The sequence below is a fragment of the Camelus bactrianus genome, chromosome 1 (assembly GCF_048773025.1).
Source record: "Camelus bactrianus isolate YW-2024 breed Bactrian camel chromosome 1, ASM4877302v1, whole genome shotgun sequence".
NCBI classification, from domain to species: domain Eukaryota; kingdom Metazoa; phylum Chordata; class Mammalia; order Artiodactyla; family Camelidae; genus Camelus; species Camelus bactrianus.
In genome coordinates this window covers 29,494,187-29,513,587 of record NC_133539.1, presented here as the reverse complement: position 1 = coordinate 29,513,587, position 19,401 = coordinate 29,494,187, and the positions used below count along the sequence as shown (strand labels likewise).

General features: G+C 37.9%; 1 protein-coding gene across 2 annotated transcripts in view; it reads left to right on the top strand.

The window, feature by feature from the left end:
• The window catches only part of GBE1 (1,4-alpha-glucan branching enzyme 1), a 243,448-nt gene that overhangs the window by 198,863 nt on the left and 25,184 nt on the right, over positions 1-19,401 (top strand). For both annotated transcript variants that reach the window (XM_074361438.1, XM_074361439.1), the window contains 2 exons: positions 15,170-15,354; positions 16,962-17,092. In XM_074361438.1, the coding sequence (XP_074217539.1) occupies positions 15,170-15,354; positions 16,962-17,092 (316 nt within the window). The remainder of the gene's footprint in view (positions 1-15,169; positions 15,355-16,961; positions 17,093-19,401) is intronic.

Genomic DNA, 19,401 nt, shown 5'->3' with positions numbered 1-19,401 from the left:
TCCTATAAAGTTTTTTTAGTGGATTGCGGGAATAACATTAAAGTCAATATGTATATATTCCTGGATGGTTGTTTAGAATGTCTGCTAAGTTATGAATATTTAGATATTCATGAGTCTTGACATCTGTCACTTGGAATGTTTAAAGTTTCTTTTTCCTCTGTGAAAAAGACATATTTAATGACTCTATGTAAAGTTTCAAGAAGTTTGGGGACAACTTTGACAGAGTTGTTATATACGTTCATGTGCCAGTTTGTATGTGACTGTTGTATTGTTCTGCATACTTATTTTAATATTTTTAGTATAATTAGAGTCTCTTAAATATTTCTTTACTCTTTGGGCAAGCTAAGCATTTATTTCTGAATAGTTTTCTTTATATTGTTTAAAATTTAATACATCATGTTCATTTCGGATAGTCACTATTTAAGACATGTTCCATGATCATAGCGTATTTGGTACTGTTTCCCTCTGTACTATATGTACTTCTAACCTAAAGAATGGAAGTTTACTTAGACATCTGTCACACTCTTAGGTTTTTCAGTACGTTAAATTCACTTAATTGTGTGTCTACGTGTACAAAATATTTTACCATATAAAGTAAAAATCACAAAACTGAGATGCTGCCATCTCCTACACAGTCCAGATCAAAGTTCCCAAACACACTCTCTAAGGAAGAAGGAAGAAGAACAAAAAGTGAACAATCACCATTGAAGTCCGCTCTTTAGAAAGAATCTTCACGTAATAATTCTGCTTGTATGTCATTGGACAAAACTTAGACACATAGCCATAAAGCAAAGTCAGGAAATGTCTTTTCTTGAAAACAGTTTATCTAGCTGAAAAAAAAAAAAAAAAAAAGAAAAGTTTCTTAGACTTAAGGAGAAATGTGTCTCTGACATAGAAGATAATGTTTAAGCTGGTTGTTGAAGAATGGACAGGATTTCTGGAGGCAAAAACAGGCATTACAGACCAGGGACTAAGTGGAGAGAAGATGGAGAGGCAAGACCCCTAACTGTGATCATATTGCTGTGGGTCATCTGGTTTGACTGCAGCAAGGTCTGTATATTGAGAGAGGAAGCTCCAAGGGAGAGCAGAGAAACTCTACTCGTCCAGGGACAAGTAATAGTGATGAGCATTGACAGATGGATTAGTGTAACTAATGAAATGAATGGATATGACAAAAGTCAAACACATGGCTGATTAAATTACTAGTTGCATTGCTTTATTTCTGTGTTCTTGTCTTTACCAAACTGTTTAATCTTATTAGAATTTTAGTTTTTATGGAAGTGCAGAGAATGGCTTAAGCGTATGGAAGATTTTATAGTTTACCTGAATGAAGGAGGGTGGTGGTTTAGGTTGCATCAAACCTCTCTGGGAGACCCATGTGTCCTACTTCCAATGCCATTATTTTAAAGACATAGAGACTGTTTATGTGATTTTGAATCCTCCCTTTTAATGGCCTTCAAAGCCAGCTGATAGGCTAATTCATAACCTCACTGTCACATTTTTAAAATTCAAACTCAGTTTTACCCAGAGCAAAGGGCAACGCCTGAAGCAAGCAAGTACAAATACTGAGACCCTTTCTTCTTACTGGGGGAAGAAGTTCACAGTCTTTCCCACAAGCCACCGTGCTGCTCAGGAACTTTTTTCCTCATTTCTTTGGCACCAGTGGCCTGAGAAGAGGCAAGAGCTGACAGCAGGGATGCAGAGGAGGATAACTATCTGTTGGCAGGAACTTGGAGGGATGGAAGCATCGTCCAAAGGCAAATTGATACTGGTTCTTTGATTAAGTTATAAGCAAGTAGTTAAGTCTCTCTACTAGGGAGTTAGAGTTGCTGGCTACAGAAGAAAGGCTGTGGGAGATTGAAACTCAGAAAAGCTGTATCCAAGCTGTGCCTTGAAAGAGCCTTAGATTCTTTTACAGAAATACTCATCCAGCCTGGGAATGAATCCAGGATTGAGTTCAACGGATGTCAGTTACAGAGTATAGAGGATTTAAATGAACATTTTCTTTCCAATCTGACTTCCTGTGGTTCTGTTGTTCCCTTCTAAATGTGTCTGCTCAGCTCTTAATAATTCATTAGGGAAGTTCATTCATCTCTATTACTATGTATTTTTGATGTGAGCACAAGGACTTATTGGTAACATATCCTAAATCAGGCAACTTTTTTAGGGAAAAACAGCACAGTCTGACTCCACTACTAAATGTTTGAGTCTAAACCTAAAGTTAGAATAGCCACCAAACCATGTGTATAATCAATTTTATAATCAGCCCATATAGTTTTGGGTTTTGTATTCCTGTTTTCCTTTCTTGTTTTCTACCACCTAAAAAGGTGCGGAGTCTTTCAGTGGGTTCCCTAGTCACACACAAACCTTTCACACTTTTTACAAGGCTGCCCACTAGCAAATCATTTTCTAAGACATTTGTAACTACTTGCAAAAATATCTGAATTCAGTCAGGATTTTCTTAAAGAAGTCTTTTTCCTCCCATTTCTTCCTTAGTGAGATTTATCCCCCACTCCATGCCCTCCAAAGAATGTTTGAAGTCCTCTGCATCGTGCAGCATCAGAAAGCTTCAGAAAAAAAGCAAAAGTCCATTACTGTTGCTATCAATTTCCTTAAGAAAATCATATCTAGTTCTTAACAAATTATATTTGCATAAAAATAGCACATTTTCAATTCGGCCTCATTTGTTTCGTTCATTGTTTTATCCTTGGCTTGATCATACACTTACTTATTTTAAAACAAAACTGTGCCACAAAAATGGAATGTAGGTCAAAGTCTGTATAACAATATGAACCATTTGAAATTCTACTTCCCACTGGCATGGCATTCAGAGGGAAACCCCTGAGGAGGCCTCTGAGGAATAGAGAACTGAGGTGATCTGTCTGTTCCCTTCTGGTAAATAAACATCTCCCCATCCTTGATGGTGTGGGTATGCTCCTCTGTATCCATCGCCTTTCCACCCCAAAGCACTTTTGCCTTTTTCTTATGACCCTTATAAAGACCAATTTTGCAATCGGTTAAAAAAAAAAAAATTGTTAGGTGATTCTTTATCTGAGTCCCTGTGCTGTGAACTGGGTTATCAAAAAAAAGTAAGATAGAACTTTCTATAAGCAATATGTAACCTACTAAGGGAAGTAGATGTGATTTCCTTCATTTTTTTCTTTCCACACAGGTTTAATACGTCCTTGACTGTACTCTGTGCCTGCTAGTTGATGAGGCAGTAGGAATAATAGGTGAAAATATAGGATACCTACCCTCAGTCTAATAAAGAGACTGGCAAAAACAAAACAACAGATGCCAAAAAAATTACACTATTTAAATAATTGTTTTCATAAGGGGAAAAAAATTGTATTAAGTACTAGTGGAAGCACAAGCACTTCCCGCAGGAGTTCAAAAAGGCCTCGGGGACACCAAAAAGCCATAACTTGGAGGAGTAGTAGCAGAACATGCGGTGCACACAGGGAGCGCAGGTCGGTAATAAGTACACTTTATTTGTACCCTTGAGAGTGGAATTGGAAATACACTCTTACACATCATTTTATGGAGCTTTCATTATCTTCCCTACTGCCTGTACATGCATAATAGGTTTCCAGCTAATGTCATTCAAATCAAGTACCCAATGCCAGGTACAATGGAGAGAATACAGATGATCTCAGTTTGAATGCTAACCTTGATACTTTATACCTGCATCACCTTAGAAAGTCACATTACTTTCCTGATCTATTATCTGAAAATAGGACTAACAGCCCCCTCCCATACTGAGAGGACTTTGTGACTATTATTTGAAATAACTGGTGAAATTCTAGCACAGAGTCTGTGTATGTAGAGGGCTCTTGAGTAGTTAACTATTGCTTTTATTAATTTAATACAGATTTAGGATTACTTTATATTTCATTTACTTAACGTGTTTTTCCATTTTCTTGATTTAAATAAAAGCATCAAGAAATATATAATTACCTTTCAATATAATAATGCTCATTCTTTAGTATTTCAAATGACTGATTTATAAATGTGTCTGCCTTTATTCTACCGCACCTGTATGCAGGTAATATAAGTTATACTGATTTTGTACTTATGGACATTGATAGTTAATAATGTTTTTTTGTTTGTCTGCTTGTTTTATTTTGACAACCTTCTTATCAAAACACTTGACCTCAGCGTTTACTTCATCCACTATCCTGTGCCTTATTGATGGGAACTTACCACCCAAAGCCATTCTAATCATGTAGATAAGTGAAGGGATTGATGGGTTTGGCCATGTTCCAAGCAAAGTTCAAGTTGAAAATTGTTTTCTGAAATGCCCAGAGCTCATTTGGTTAATGCCTCAAGACTTTTTATGCATCATTTATCAAGGGGAAGATTGGGGAGGGCAAGGCAGAATGAGGGCATTGACCCACCTGGCTACCCCAGCCCTAGCAGAAGCACCGTTCCTGGCCTCTGTAAGCTGTCACAGGGCCATGGACATGAGTCACGATGGTGTTATTATGTGGAGGAAATATAGGGGATGAAAGACTAAAATTGATCATGTCTTTGGTTCAAAATATTAGCTTGTAAATTTGTTATAGGAATTTTAATGAAACCTAATAGCATACTAGTCCCTTTTTTTTAGTGTCTTAAGATAGGAAATACATATATACACACGCACAGACACATACACCGTAAAACACCTCAGAATTTAAAATTTGCAAATACAAAGCTTACATACAGCTAAGATTAACCATTGTCTCCCAGGTGTTTAGTTAAATACTACCCATCAGAATATCCTAGAATAAACAAACAAAAAATAAAGCACTTATTTCTCATGGTACAGTTTTCAGTTCTTCGGTTTTAGCCTCAGACTTCACTGCCATCGCTCTCTTTCCATTCATCAGTGTCCTCTCTTGTTACTCAGTCTATTACAGGCCTTCAGATGTTCCTTCAGCCTGCTCGCACTTATTCCTGGTGAGTACTGTTTCCCCTTGGAAGCACTCCTCAGGGGTCAGTTTCCCCTCTCCCACCCGCCATGGTTTTCTTCTCTCCCTGGCCCTCCCTCTGCGAACTTTTCCAGGCTCCTCTTCTCCACCCTAGCCACACATGTGGATGTCCCTTGGGCTTTGTCACGCTCTCTTGTCTGCCACTGTTACCTGAATGTTCTTCCCAGTCAATTTCATCCACTCCCGTGGCATCAGCTACCCTGTGTTTCTAAAAGCCATATCCATGCCTAGTAGGAAAAGATGTTGTTTTTTTTTTAATACCGAGGGAAAGTCTGGAATTCCAAGACTGAGTTCCTAAGACTGACCCCCCCACCTTCCATGTATATTGACGTAATTTCAGGCCTGTCCTCTCCAACTTGCTGTGCTGTCGTCTCAGGGCCTTTACATCTGTTCTTTGGAAAGATTTGCTACTGTTTTCTCATTTCCTCCCCTATGATGTTTTGTGGTTTTAACACTTACCGATCCCCTAAGCCTTTTTGGAGCCTTCTCCACCTCTTTAAGGAAACATGCATTTTTATAGTTGTTTAGTTCTGTCTTTCTCCCTTATTAGATTGTAAACTCTGTGAGGACAGGGGCCACACTGATGTACACTGAGTCTGTTATCCGATACACAGGATCCACTTCAGTAGTTTTAAAATTGTAATCTTGTGTTCTAGTTAAGCGAATGACCAATCTAGGGAGTCATGGGGTTCAGAATATAATCGCTAACTTGCACCTTATAAATGAAGGGTGTGCAGGAGGGAGGCTCCATGGAGAACCCAGAGACCCAGAGACCATAGGGTTTGATTTGAAAATAGTCCAGTACAGTTAAGAGGAATGGGCATTAAAGTTTGTTTGGCTGTTTTTTTTTTTTAATATTTTCATTAAGACTGTACTATATATACATACACATGTGTATTTATATACATTTATATGTGTATTTTAAGTCCATAAATAGATACACTTGATATCAACGAAGAATTACCCAAAATCCACAGCATGGAGGCTCTGATAAACTTGAACGCTAAATCCCAGGCGCACTGCTGACTTCTGTTCGTCTTGCCGCAGCTGGCATGCCACCCTTAGTATCCTCTTCTGGGTCACATTGTTACAGTTTGCCTCTGTGCCTCAATAGCGATGGTGTAGACCGTTACCAATTGCAGAGAGACACATCCAACCTTACCAAATATTTCAGGAGTCCCTGTTGCAGGGAACACACACAGGAACATGCTGTGGAGAATGAAGAAAAAACATTAGGTGTAGCCCCTGCCCAGAGCCGTCGTGATCACTGTCAAAGGCAGGGCGGAGGAGTGGAGAGCAGATTTCCTTTTCAAAAAAGGGAAATCACAGCTCCTGGTTTAGAAGAATATTTCATGCTGTACCCACCCTTTGGTGACTTGGGTACCCACTGATGGTCTGGAGAAAGACCAAAGCATTTGATTTTAAAATAGATACTTCCTTTTAAGAGTTAGTTTTCAGTACAGTTAAGAGGAGTAGGAGCTAAAGTTTTTTTTTTTGTTTTTTTTTTTTTATTCTCATTAAAACTGTCCCTTATTCTCATATATACATAGCTCGGTATCAACACAGAGTTATATAACATCCACAGCATGGAGGCTGTGATAGACGCTAATTAATTCCTAGGTAAAATTAGTATGCATTACAGTTTAGAGAAACAAAACACAGAAACCGGCTAATCAAAATGTTCAGCTAACAGAGCTGGGGCTTTTTTCATTAGTTGTATTGTCTCGAATTTCATCACTGTACCAGCTGGCTTCTTGTCAATTTATAGTTTGGACCTTTACATCAAACAGCAAAAAATTAATTACAGGAAAAGAAATCCCAATAGGAATTTTGCGCTTAGAGGTTTTTCACAATTAACCAGACATGAATGGTGCTGTTTACAGAGGAAGTGGAAAGGAAGAGAAGGAACTTAGTAGAATTTTCTAGAATCTTTAATTAACTGTAGCAATGTTAGTCACTTGCTTCCCTGTTTTTGCTTTAAAGCTGTTTAGCCAAAGCTTTCAGCCTTCTCATTTCTGGAAGCACCCACTTCTGTTACTATATTGAATGCAATGAATCATGGCATGAACTGTGAATTTTCTTACAAAACGTCTCTAGTGACAGCTCAAAAAAGTACCATCCTCCCTTCATTTTGGAATGGATAACATCGTATGTATTACATTAGTGATCATAATCATAATTTAATAAGCAGAAAGATCAGGCTTTGATGGTTAGTGCCAGGTTCCTTGTAATGCATACTTTGGACTTGGAAGTTTTGTTCTTAGAAGTCACATTCATTGCCTCTCTGCGCTAGAATTAGTTTAAATGTGACTTTTCTAAGCCTCTTATCTATTGAATAAACCAGCCAAAGATTTTTAAAATGCGTTCTTCAATTTAGGCTTCTACTTTTTTTTCCCCCTCTTTTTTATATAGCTTAAAAATCCTTACTTGTGTTCCATTCTTCTGGGTCCTAACATTTTAATACAGTGAGTAGTTCTTACCCTTTTTAAGACTCAGAAGCCTGGAGAGTCTGAAGAAAACCTTTCTCCCCTCAGAAAAATGCACACATGAACATACATACGTATTTTGCATAACGTGTCAGGAATCAGTACGAGTGCAGGAAACCCAGGTTATAAATGCCTGTTGCTTTCATTGGGGAATATATACATATATTATGTATGCATGTAAACATAACATATATTTATATATAATTGAGAAATATACGTACACACGTATTTTTTAATTTAGTGAAATTAAAGTGCTGATTCAGATCATGTGTTTCTTGTTCCATCAAGTTATCTGTACTAAAACAGATCAATTACCTCCTTTGCCATTACCTGAATAAATTTAGATTTCTTATCCATCTTTATACAGCAGCCCTTACTTATAAGCTTATTTGGTGGCCATACTTCACTGTGCTGTCTGAAGTGCTGCCACATTTCCTAAGTCATTCATAGAGCACGGCTGAGACGAACATTCTTAACTTCTTTTAATGATAGTATTTTTCTTCATTAGGTTTGTGAGCTGTGAGCTGGTGGAAGATTCTAACAGGCATTTTCCAGTTTTCTCTGTTCAGTCTCAGAATGGTTCGCTGTTATTCCAAGGTCACTTTGGAAGTCTTTCTGTGATTTGCTTCCATTTATTTTATGCTTGTGTTTACAGTTTTGAACCAAATATGAAATTTAATGTTGTGTTGGTCTACATTAAACTTAATTTGCCCCTTGTCAAATCGTTTACAGCAGAGGTAACATTCAAAAGCCACTCTGTAGAATGTTCTGTCTGCAATCACTAGTATAATTTTTCTGTTTCTTTGTTGTATGCAGCTTTCTATATCTTTCAGTATAAACAGAAGCCTCTCCAGGAGATTTTCAGAAACTCTAAATTAGTCTCTAATAGAGATTAATAAATTATTCTCTAATAGTATAGGATCTTTATATCATATTTTTAAATAGTTTTTTCTAACTCAGAAGTTTAATTTCATGTCCCATATTGTGAGTATGCTTATTGGAATTGTTCTTTAGTGACATGCAAAATCCCAAATTGGGTTATGATACCAAACATTCTTCCCACTTGCATCTTTCCCCTGTTTTTTTTCCATGGAATAAGTTTTCTTCATAGTAGTTAATAATTTTTAGATGTTATTGAAAAGATAAATGAATATTTAAGGTCAGTGTATGTTGGAAGGCACTAAAGTGAAATCTTTAATTTAAATAATAAAAAATACTTTTAAAGTAGAAACTTAAACATATACATTAAGGAATATAATTTGTGTGTGTGTTAAACATGATTTTCAGGCAACAACTTGCCATCTTATGCTTGTGTCTTCAAATAAATAGAATGTTCAAAACTTGGGAAAGGTTTTCTCTTAGAATCTTGGTGGCTGTTTACCTTTGAACAGCTATTTTACTTATTCAGTTTATGTTAGGGAAATATCAGATGATATACAGAGATGCATTTATAAGGCTGCTCATTTTTATAACACTAAAATATTATAAAAAGCCAAAATGACTACTATGAGGAAAATAGTTAAATAAAATTGCTTTCTGTGCACACAATGGAATACCATCCTGGTGCTATACACTTATTAACATAGAAAATGCTCATATTAAAATTCAAAATAGCATAGAATATAAATCTACCTTTTTTCAAAAACAAATTTAGGTAAGTAGGTAGAGAGTTGGGTAGGTAACATGATGGCTAGATAGATGGTTGGATGGATATGTATATAGAAATACAGATATGACTAGAGACAGAGATACAGATATGTAGCTATTGCTGTATCTACAAGTGAAAATAAATAAAATATTTACCTAAAGGGAAACAAGGGTGTCTTATTTTGCTTGGGCTGCTGTGATGAAATGCCAAAGACCAGGTAGCTTATAAACAATAGAAATTTATTTCTGTCAATTTCTGGAGGCTGGGAGTCTGAGATCAGAGTACCAGCAAGGTTGAGTGGTGGTCATACTCACTCAACTGAGTCATAGACTTCTAGTTGTAGCCTCTTGTGGTGGAAGGAGAAAGGGAGCTCGGTGGAGCCTTTTTTATAAGAACGTTAGTCCCATTACTACAGGCTCTACCCTCATGACCTAAACACCTTCCACAGCCCTCACCTCCTAATACCATCACAGTGAGGATTAGGATTTCAACGTACGAATTTTGGGGGTCACGAACACTCAGGTCATAACAAGTGGCTATCCGGTAAGATTTCAGATATTGTTTCTGTACATCTAATTGTGATTTTTAAAAATAACGTGTCTGTCAGTACTTTACTTATACAATAGAAATAACAGTAAAAGAAAATATAATACTGTAACAGTAGTGGCCAGTATTTATTGAGCCACATATTGTGTCTTGCACTTACACATAGTTTGCAGGTGTTACCTCATTTACTTGTAATTTTGCTACTCTTCAGTCCTTATTTATGCTATAGGTTGTAAGGATGTGAATTTTCATGCTAGAAAGTTAGAAATAAGTGACAATAATGTAATTTCACATTGGATCAGTTTTTGAATGGAATCCATGAATCCTTGAGGCTTCCTCTGTGTGTGTGTTTCCGGGGAACAAGTACTTAACTTTTAATCAGATTATGAGATGGGTTAATTCTGTTTCCTGTAGTTTTGGTCAAATTCACCATTCAATTCTGTACTGACCAAAACTAGGCTTCCGAGGAGGGGTACTAAGAGAGAAGCTCAGCTATACACTGAAGAAGGATTTATGTTTTCACCTCATCAGTCTACCTGAGGCAGTTAGAAAAGATGGCAAGCAACAGAAACTGTGACCTGCGTCACGTTTTCAAGAAGGCTGGAAAGAAATTAAGACGATGAGGAAGTCTTCAAGTGCCGGTAGTATTTCAGCCAGAACAGAATTACAGTTTTAGAAGGTTGTCCAAAGTGTTAATTGTGGGTGGAATATAATCAACTGTGTACTATATGTGTGTTATAAAAATATGTATGATTTATAGCAGAATATATACAACATATAACATATACATGAGTATATATAGTAAATAGTGTATAGCATGTGTGTGTATAACTGTAAGTAACCCCTGAGAGCTAGTTCAGAGGTTGCAGGATGAACATGTAGTAGGAATAATGAAGGAAGAGTGTGGTGAGGGGGTTCCCAACATAGCAACCTGATTTATCCTATCAGTTTGGATGCCTTGTAGCAAAATTACTTTCACATTTAATTCTGCCTTTTAAGATCTAAAATAATAGATAATTCAAAGAATGTTAATACTTGGCTTAGGGAAATGTGCTTGTATTATTAATTATGTGAATATGGAGTATTATTGTATTATTAATTATGTGAAAATGCATCAGTGGAGTAAGGAAAGGAATGGAGTACCATGAAACCTAGAGAACAGGGGCCAAGTAGCTGTCTTGCGTTCATCGTGGTTGCTGGTATACCTGCTGCAGAGTCGAGCTGATCATTTCCCTCCTCAGAAAGATGGGAGCTAGAAATGCTAGCTTAATAACTCTCCCCTCTTGCCCTTTACATCATTCTTTCCTGAGCATCACCATTAAAGAGTGTATGACGTGAAAACTGCCGTACGTTGAAAGCTTTAGCTGCCAGACCCTGTGCCAAGTGCCTTACTTACCTCGTTTGAATCTTAAAAGAGCTTTTACGAAGCTTATCCTATTTTACAGATGAGGAAACTGAGCCCTGGAGAGACTCAGTTGCCTAAATTCACATCACTCATAAATGTCCCCACTGGGATGGAAGCCCAAGTCTTGCTGACTTGGAAACCTGTGTTCATAGGCATCACACTCTTGACTCAGATGTAAAGAACTTTCAAATCTCCATGCTGTTAGTCTTTAAGGTGTGGTCTTCAGCCCACTGACTTTCAAAATACTACAGGGAGGCTGGTGAAAATGTAGATTTCCATCTGGACTCACCCCAAAGGTAATGAGTCAGAATCCTTAGAGGATGAACATTTTTAATAAGCCTTCTTGGAATCTATATGCTCCCTCTGGAGCATGTTATAGATTGAAAAAGCACAGCTCTACACTCTCTTGTTCCTATACCTAAAGGGTAGCATTTTGCACTGACCACTCTCCTTAAAGCTCTTCTTAGCCTTCTGTGTTTTCTTCTCATGTCCCTCTTACTTGCTACCCAGTGATGCTCTGTCTTGTCTAATCAATCTTCTTTCTGCCTGCAGTTCCTGGGACACTGCCAGGGGTCCTTTTTCCTCCCGTGGCCATAACTACCGTTGCTTATTGAGGCCTTAACAAATGAGTCTTGCTCTTCACCCCTGTTTCTCTCCTGAATTTCACTACTGTATTTTTATCAATGTTCCTTTAAGTTTGCAGATGCCTTCATATTCTTCAAGTCTTAAACTTAGCGTGCCTCCAAATGAACTCTATCTTCCTCTGCCCCCATTTTCCCCAGCACACTTCATGGCATCACCATTCAGTCTCCTGAGCTCGAAACCTCAAAACTGCTTCCAGGCTTCCCTTCCCTTCACTACCTCCATGCAGCAGGCGGTCATCAAATCCTGTTATCTCCACCTCAGAAATGCTGTTTGAATCGATCATTTTCTCCATTCCCCCTGCATCTGGTCATCTCTTATCTTATGCTTTGAATTCCATGTCAGCTTTCCTACCATTCAACTATTTCCAGTATCCAATATCTTTTTCATCTTCTGCCAGAGATATATTAATTTTTAAAAAATGAGCTTTGCACCCCAGTACTTAAAAATAGCTCAAGATCTGAAGCTTATGAGGCCTATCCTAGTCTGACTTCATCCTGCCTGCCCCACCTCTTCTCACCAGAAGCCCTATTTTATGGCCAAACCAAACTCCTCACCGTGTCTCTCCTCACTCCAGGGCACTTGCACATCATTCTGCTATCTCGGAATCTCTGTCCTCCTATGAGAGTGTGGTCATTCTTTGCACTGTATTTCCATGGTGTCTGCTTCTGAACAATACGGTAGAGTGGTGATCAAGAGTCAGGGCACTGAAATCAGACTGTCTGGGTTCAGAGGCCCCACTACTTAAGAACTCTCTGTGCCTCAGCTTCCTTACCTATAAGATCGGGACAGTAATAGTACCTCCTTCAGGGCTGTTACAAATGGAAAGAATTAATTCACATGCAGTGCTTCGAATAGTGGCTGGCACGTAGTAAGTCGACGTTAAGCGTTTTTTGCTGCCTCTACTCTGATCGTCGTGATGGCACTGATGTAACAGTCTCCACCCAAAAAGGATAAAGGAACTGCTTATTAATCCCGGAGCGTGCTTGGGGATCTGTGGTCACACAGACATGGAAGTTTTTTGCTTGTAGGAAGCCTGGGTCCTGTTTGTGGGCTATTATACTTTTGCTGCCTTGTGACATTTCTAGTCTCTCCAAAATTCCCCGCTAGTTGAAATCCCGCTGGTCCTTGGACGTATAATTTTCCCCAGATGGGCAGTACATTCATTATCAGTAAAGAACGTACTCTGACTACAATTCTGGAGGGATGTCATTTTGCTGGTTGGGTGAATGATGGAACGAGCTATGTCATGAGCTGACCATGGGCTGATGTGAACCAGGCTGCAGACCTAGGTGGGACCCCATGGTGCAGCAGAGAGAAGTTCCTATATCACTTTAGGGCACCATAAAATAAATAAAGGTCTACAAAGTGAGAAATCTTATTCCCTTTCCTGTCACATAGCAGGCAACATCATAAAAAAAATGTTATTTAGACTGAAATACTAGAATTAAGAAAAATTTTTGCAGGCACTTTAATTTTCATGAAGCTGCTATAGACATATTTGTTTGGGTGTTATTTTTATTTTGATGACTATGGTCCTGAAAAGTTAAATGTAAATTGCAGTATTTCTTAGCAGAGTTTACCATTTAAAGCAGCTCGACAGTAAATCATTTTGAATTACATCCTAGCTTATTAGTTTTTATTTATTAGAATATTAATATATGAGCTTCTTTTTTAATATTTTATTTATTATTGTGTTGCTTAATTATCTTTTGGGGGGGGAGGTAATTAGGTTTATTTATTTTTAGAGGATGTACTGGGAATTGAACCCAGGACCTTGTGCATACTAAGCATGTGCTCTACCACTTGAGCTATACCCTCCCCCATGAGCTTCTTTTTTGCCTTTTTTAATTGAAGTATGATTGACATAACATGATATTAATTTAAGATGCTTAACACAATGATTCAATATCTGTATAGACTGCAAAATAATCATCACAATAACTCCATTTCACATCCATACATAGTTACAAAAATTTTTTTCTTGGTTGTTTTTTTTTTTTTTTTTTTTGGCTTTCTTTAACTTTTATTATCCTTTTTCTTAAAGTTGGAAATCCTAGACTACTCCTTTTTTTTATTGAGTTATAGTCAGTTTACAATGTTGAGTCAACTTCTGGTGTACAGTACAATTTTTCAGTCATACAAAAATGTTTTTTTCTTGTGATGAGAACTTTCAAGATCCTCTCTCCTGGCTACCTTCAAATATACAATAAAGTATCATTAACTATAGTCACTGTGTTATACATTATATTTCCATTACTTATTTACTTTATAACTGGAAATTTGTATCTTTTGACCCCCTTCACCCATTTCCCCCCACCCCCACCCCTACCTCAGGCAACCACCAATCTCTTCTCTGTATCCATGAGCTTGGGTTTTCATTAGTTGGTTGGTTGTTTTTTTTAATTATCATTATTCTTTAGATTCCACACATAAGTGGGTTGTATGGTATTTGTCTTTTTCTGACTTATTTCACCTAGCAACTAGTTCCTTTAAAGTAGGACACACTCATATTGGCTATGTACTTTCTAACTCAAAGGAGAAACTTGTGGCTTAGAAAAGTGTAGCATTAAAGTGGTAAATGTACATAAATTTTAGAATGTAGTGTTTAATCTTAGGGGGAAAAAAGAAGCCATTAAGTAGAAGTCTAACTTGGGGAAGACAATGGGAGCCAATCTAGCAAACAACTAATATCTACATTTTATTTTCAGAATGGGTAATAGGTACTACCTATGTGTTATTATCATTTTTAAAGTAGATTGGGTTTCTGGTTCTCATCATTATAATGAGAAATGATATTTCAATAAGTTACCAACCAAGTGTCCCATCTGTACACGCGCACACACACACACACACACACACAAGTATGCACACTCCCAGACACACTGAAGTTTAAAGCGTACTTGCCTCATGTGATGAGGCAGAAAGAACTTTGAATTTTAATCAGAAGGACTAAATTTTAATGGTGGCTTTCTTACTTATTACCTGTGTGAGGTTGGGCAAATTTCTTGACTACCCAGAGTTTTGGATTTTTCTTCTGTGAAATGGATATAATAGAGAGTTCCTTTGTGGATCAAAAAATAACGTACATGCAAAACCTTTGGAAACTGTAAAGCATTGTGCAGATTTCAGAGATTATGGAAATAAAGATTTCTAAAATTTCTCAGATTTCAGAGGTTATTTTAGGGCTGCAATAACTATGACAGAGCTACTGTCCTCAGTTTGTGCATGAGGAAGATGAGATGTGGAACAAGGAGCAGGTGGCCAGGCTAAAACGGGGCCCTGGGATGCTGCATGCTAGACTATGCTGCTTCTGAACCAGGGTTGTACGGCATTTACAGGACACATCTATAGTAAATTATAATGTAAGCTAATTTCAAGAACTTTAAAATATACAATTAACTGAGTTACCTTAATAAGTTACCTTAATACTATACCAGGTGATGTTTATATCTGTTTTCTGATACAGGTAATGAATTTGGGCATCCTGAATGGTTAGACTTCCCAAGAAAAGGAAATAATGAGAGTTATCATTATGCAAGAAGGCAGTTCCATTTAGCTGATGATGACCTTCTTCGCTATAAGTTCCTAAATAACTTTGACAGGGATATGAATAAATTGGAAGAAAGATGCGGTTGGCTTTCAGCGCCACAGGTAAGCTCTTTGCTCTAAATGTTATGTTTTAGTCACCAGTGTTGCACATGCTTAGAATGGCAATCGATGTAAATCCACATGCAGATCTTCTAAGCAGCACTGTGTTATGCAGTGTGTCATGCCCTGTGACATACTTCAAGTTGTCAAAACATGCCACTGAGGTCTCCCCAGTGGATAATGAAAATCTTAAACATAATTCCCTGCTTACTTTCCCGGTTAGTGTGTTGTTATTGTTTAAATTTAGTAATTTTTTATTCCAGTTGGTTAAAATAAATGACAAAAGCTCCACATGGAATCCATTTTTGAAATTGCTGTGGAAACATCTTAATTGTTTTGACTGTTTTTCTTTATACAAACAATTATGCTGTCGTAAAGAAACTACTCTGACAACATAGACATTTCTTTATTCCTTTTTTTCCTTCCTTTACTGGTCTCTGACTTGTCATTTCAATAGATGCCATTAGACCTGTATGCTATTTTGTATTTTTCATGAGCCTGACTCTCCTCTGGCATTAAAGTCTCAGTTTTCAATAAGTTTTAGAAAATGTAATTAACAGGTGCAAATTTTATACAGGTTATTTTTTTTTTCGCCTTGCAAAAATTAGCATATAGTATGTGTTACTTATAATCCATTTACTTTTTACTGGTGCTGTTTGAAATGACTGTTGATGTGTTTTTACTTTGGTGTCTCTGATTTTTTTTTTTAAGTGGTTGAACAAAGGTACTTATATATTCAGTAAGATTGGCTACATGACACAAATGCCCTAATCACATTTATTAGCGGTGCTATTTCAGGAAGAGAGAGCAAAATGATGCTCCTTTTCAACAGGAACAATGTTGAATACCAAAAGGCATGCTGTTTACTCTAGAGTCTTAGTTCACATTTCTAAATTACCCTGAGTGGTGCTGCTGATATGCATGAAAATAAGTCCTCTCAACGCAGGGACTGGAAGACGGTGGGGTTGAAAAAGCAAAGGCTTCTCACTACCTGCTGTAAAATGTGACGTAGAAAATAAGAGAGTTTGTAGATGTAATTTCTTTCCAGATTTCCTCTTTTATTAGATAAAAAGAAAGTATAATGGGGGACTTTTGGTTGCTTTTGAATCTGACAAAGTTGTGCAATAATGTAAAGTTTTTAAGAAAATTACGGCTTCAGAAATCTGGGTAGAATTACAATAGGAAAGTAGTTTTATGAACTTTACCTCACTCACCTAGGGACTCAAACAAAAGTCTTAAAGGAAGTTCACTTATAAGTAGATTGAATATACACCCCCTCACGCACACAAATGCTTTATGTATAGCACAGGAACTGTGTTTTCACCTAGAACCTAAGCCACGACCCAAATCCTCTGTGCTTTGTTTAAAATTGGCAAGTGAGATTTTTATACTCTTTAAGCAATTTTTGGATGGAGGCTGTTGTTGGCTTAGAGTTTTATATGGCAAAATTGCAACCTGTTCAAAAAATATAACATGCTGGTATTTTCAATTTTGGCTTAATAACTAACAAGGCTGTTAATAAAGACAAAAATAACTTTTTTTTGTAAAGAATTTACTTGTAGCAGCATCTGGGTATTATTTACATGTATTGTGTGTGTTCATTCTTACAGGCTCATGTGAGTGAAAAGCATGAAACCAATAAGATCATTGTTTTTGAGAGAGCAGGTCTTCTTTTTGTTTTCAACTTTCATCCAAGCAAGAGCTATACTGATTACCGAGTCGGAACGGCATTGCTAGGAAAATATCCTTTTTGCTGCCAATGAGTATGACTGTCTGCATTCAGTGTTTCATTACATCATAGAGCATGAGAAAGAGTAACGCTGATCTTGGGGACAGTAGCTCTCAGTTTCTCCATCTGAAAAATGAGGGACTTGAAGTAGTTGATTGATTAATCTTTAGTTAAATTTAGATAAATCTCAGTTCAGTTATGCCAGATTAATCCTAGTCTCCATTCTGGCTCTAAAGAGGATGATTTTAAACGTTTTCTTAAATAATATCTTGATCCAGTACGTAGTACGGGAGATGACTGTAGTTTCTCTATGAAAATATTTCATAAGTTGCCTCTGAGAATTGTCTCCGTTCCCCTCTCCACTGAGTGAGCTAGCAGACCGTAGCTGTAAAGATTGCTCCCTTCCCTTTTCTGTTTCCTGTCTCCTAAAATAAAGGCTGTAGCTTACTTTTGTAGGCGTGAATGGGTAAGGAATCAGGGCATGGGAGGCATAAGCAAAGGAAATAACAGGGAGAATGTTTTGATACTCTCTATATGTTCATTTAATCATCCATTCATTCCTTTCACAGATGTTTACTAAGCATCCTTTTATTGAGCACCTACACAGCCAGCCCTGTGCTAGGTGCTGGAAACATAGCAGTTTTCCTGGCAGATAGTCCCTGCCCTCATTGAGCTTTTAAACTACTGGAGAAGACAAACATTAATCATTGTATGTGTGATAATTATTACAAAATGAAACGTGCTATGTATTTTAAAGAGATTCTGACTTATCCAGTCCATAGATAAAGCAGAAGAAGATTCAGGACCTAGCAACAAACCAGCACAGATTGTTATGCAGGCAGTAGAAATAACGTGTTCTTCCCCAGAAGGCATCACAGTGATTAATGTCTCCCACCTGCGCAAGATGTCTGATGCCAACGTGAAGTCCTCCGTGTCGGGGTGTCTCCAGCTACAATCCACCTATTCCACTGGCTCATGTAATAAAGAAAATGCATTTTGCACAACAGTGAAAGCCCTTAGGTAGGGTGACCCCAGCACTGTGACAATATCATCAAGTTCCCTGGTCCGTTCTGCCTTTCTGCTTTCAACTCTCAGGGTGCCAGCAGTGTCCAAAGGCTGGCACCTGTGATGGTCGCGAGACAGCCAGGGTTCCAAATGTCACCCGCAGACGTCACAAAAGGCAAATCTATTTGTGTCTCTTTTCACGAATGAAGTCACTTTGGCAAGTTTCCTTTTGTATTCCATGGAGCAGAATTCAGTCATACCTCCCCAGAGAAATTTCTCAGGAGGAGAATGCTATCATTATGAGTAGCTTAATCAGAAATTACCCCCAAGTCTCCAGGAAGTGGCCCCTTCATGAAATGGTTAGCCATGACAGAACGATTCTCTGACAATAAAGGAGGAAAGGGCCATGCTGTCTGGTAAGTAGCCTGTGGCATCTACCACCACCCTGTGCTGCTCGGTGACGTTGAGGGTGGTGAGGGGTGGTTCTCCATCTTCTCCCCCACCTTCCCAGATCGCCATCCCACAGGACATCAGAGCATTTAGGAGGGAAGGTCTTAGCTGTGAGTAATAGCTCAAACATGCCCCAGTTAACACAGAGAATGCTCAAATCATGGGAGTCAGTGTAATGGGGTTACCTGAACTACAGAAGAGCTGAATTGTTCAGGAAGCAAATGTCCTCACCATCTCCATGAAGAAATCCAGGCACGTACTAGACAGGTAGCCACTCGCACAAAACCCTTCTCAGCTCTAGACCGCTGAAGTAATGCCCCTAGACTAAATCCTTCCATACCTGGTAATGTCATATAATCAGAATATCATTTTGATTATTATCAAACCAAGATGCATTTACAGAGCACTTGGGATCTACTGCAGTGTTTGTTAAGCACTTCCCTTGACCCTAAGTGGGGGAGAAGAGGTGTGTAAAACCAAAGTAGGACGTGACGCATGAAGCAGTGAATGGGATGGGGCAGGAAGGTTCCACAGGGCAACAGGGGTTATGTAAAAGTAAGTAAATAAATGCAAGAGAGAGATTGATTGATTGACTAAGGAAAAGACCTTAAAGCCTGGATGAGAGAGAGAGATGGATTTGTGGATCAATTGATTGATTAAGAAAAGACTTTTAAGCCTGGGCCTTGAGAAATGTATAAAATTGTAGTAGAAGAAATTAAGGAAGGCCATTCCAGCTGTTGGAAATCATAGAATATCCTTAGATAATGGACAGTACAGTGGATTAATTGGAGAATGATGACCATAAAAAGAAGTACTCAGAGATAAAGCTGAAAAGATAGATTGAGATCACATAATAGAAGATTTTA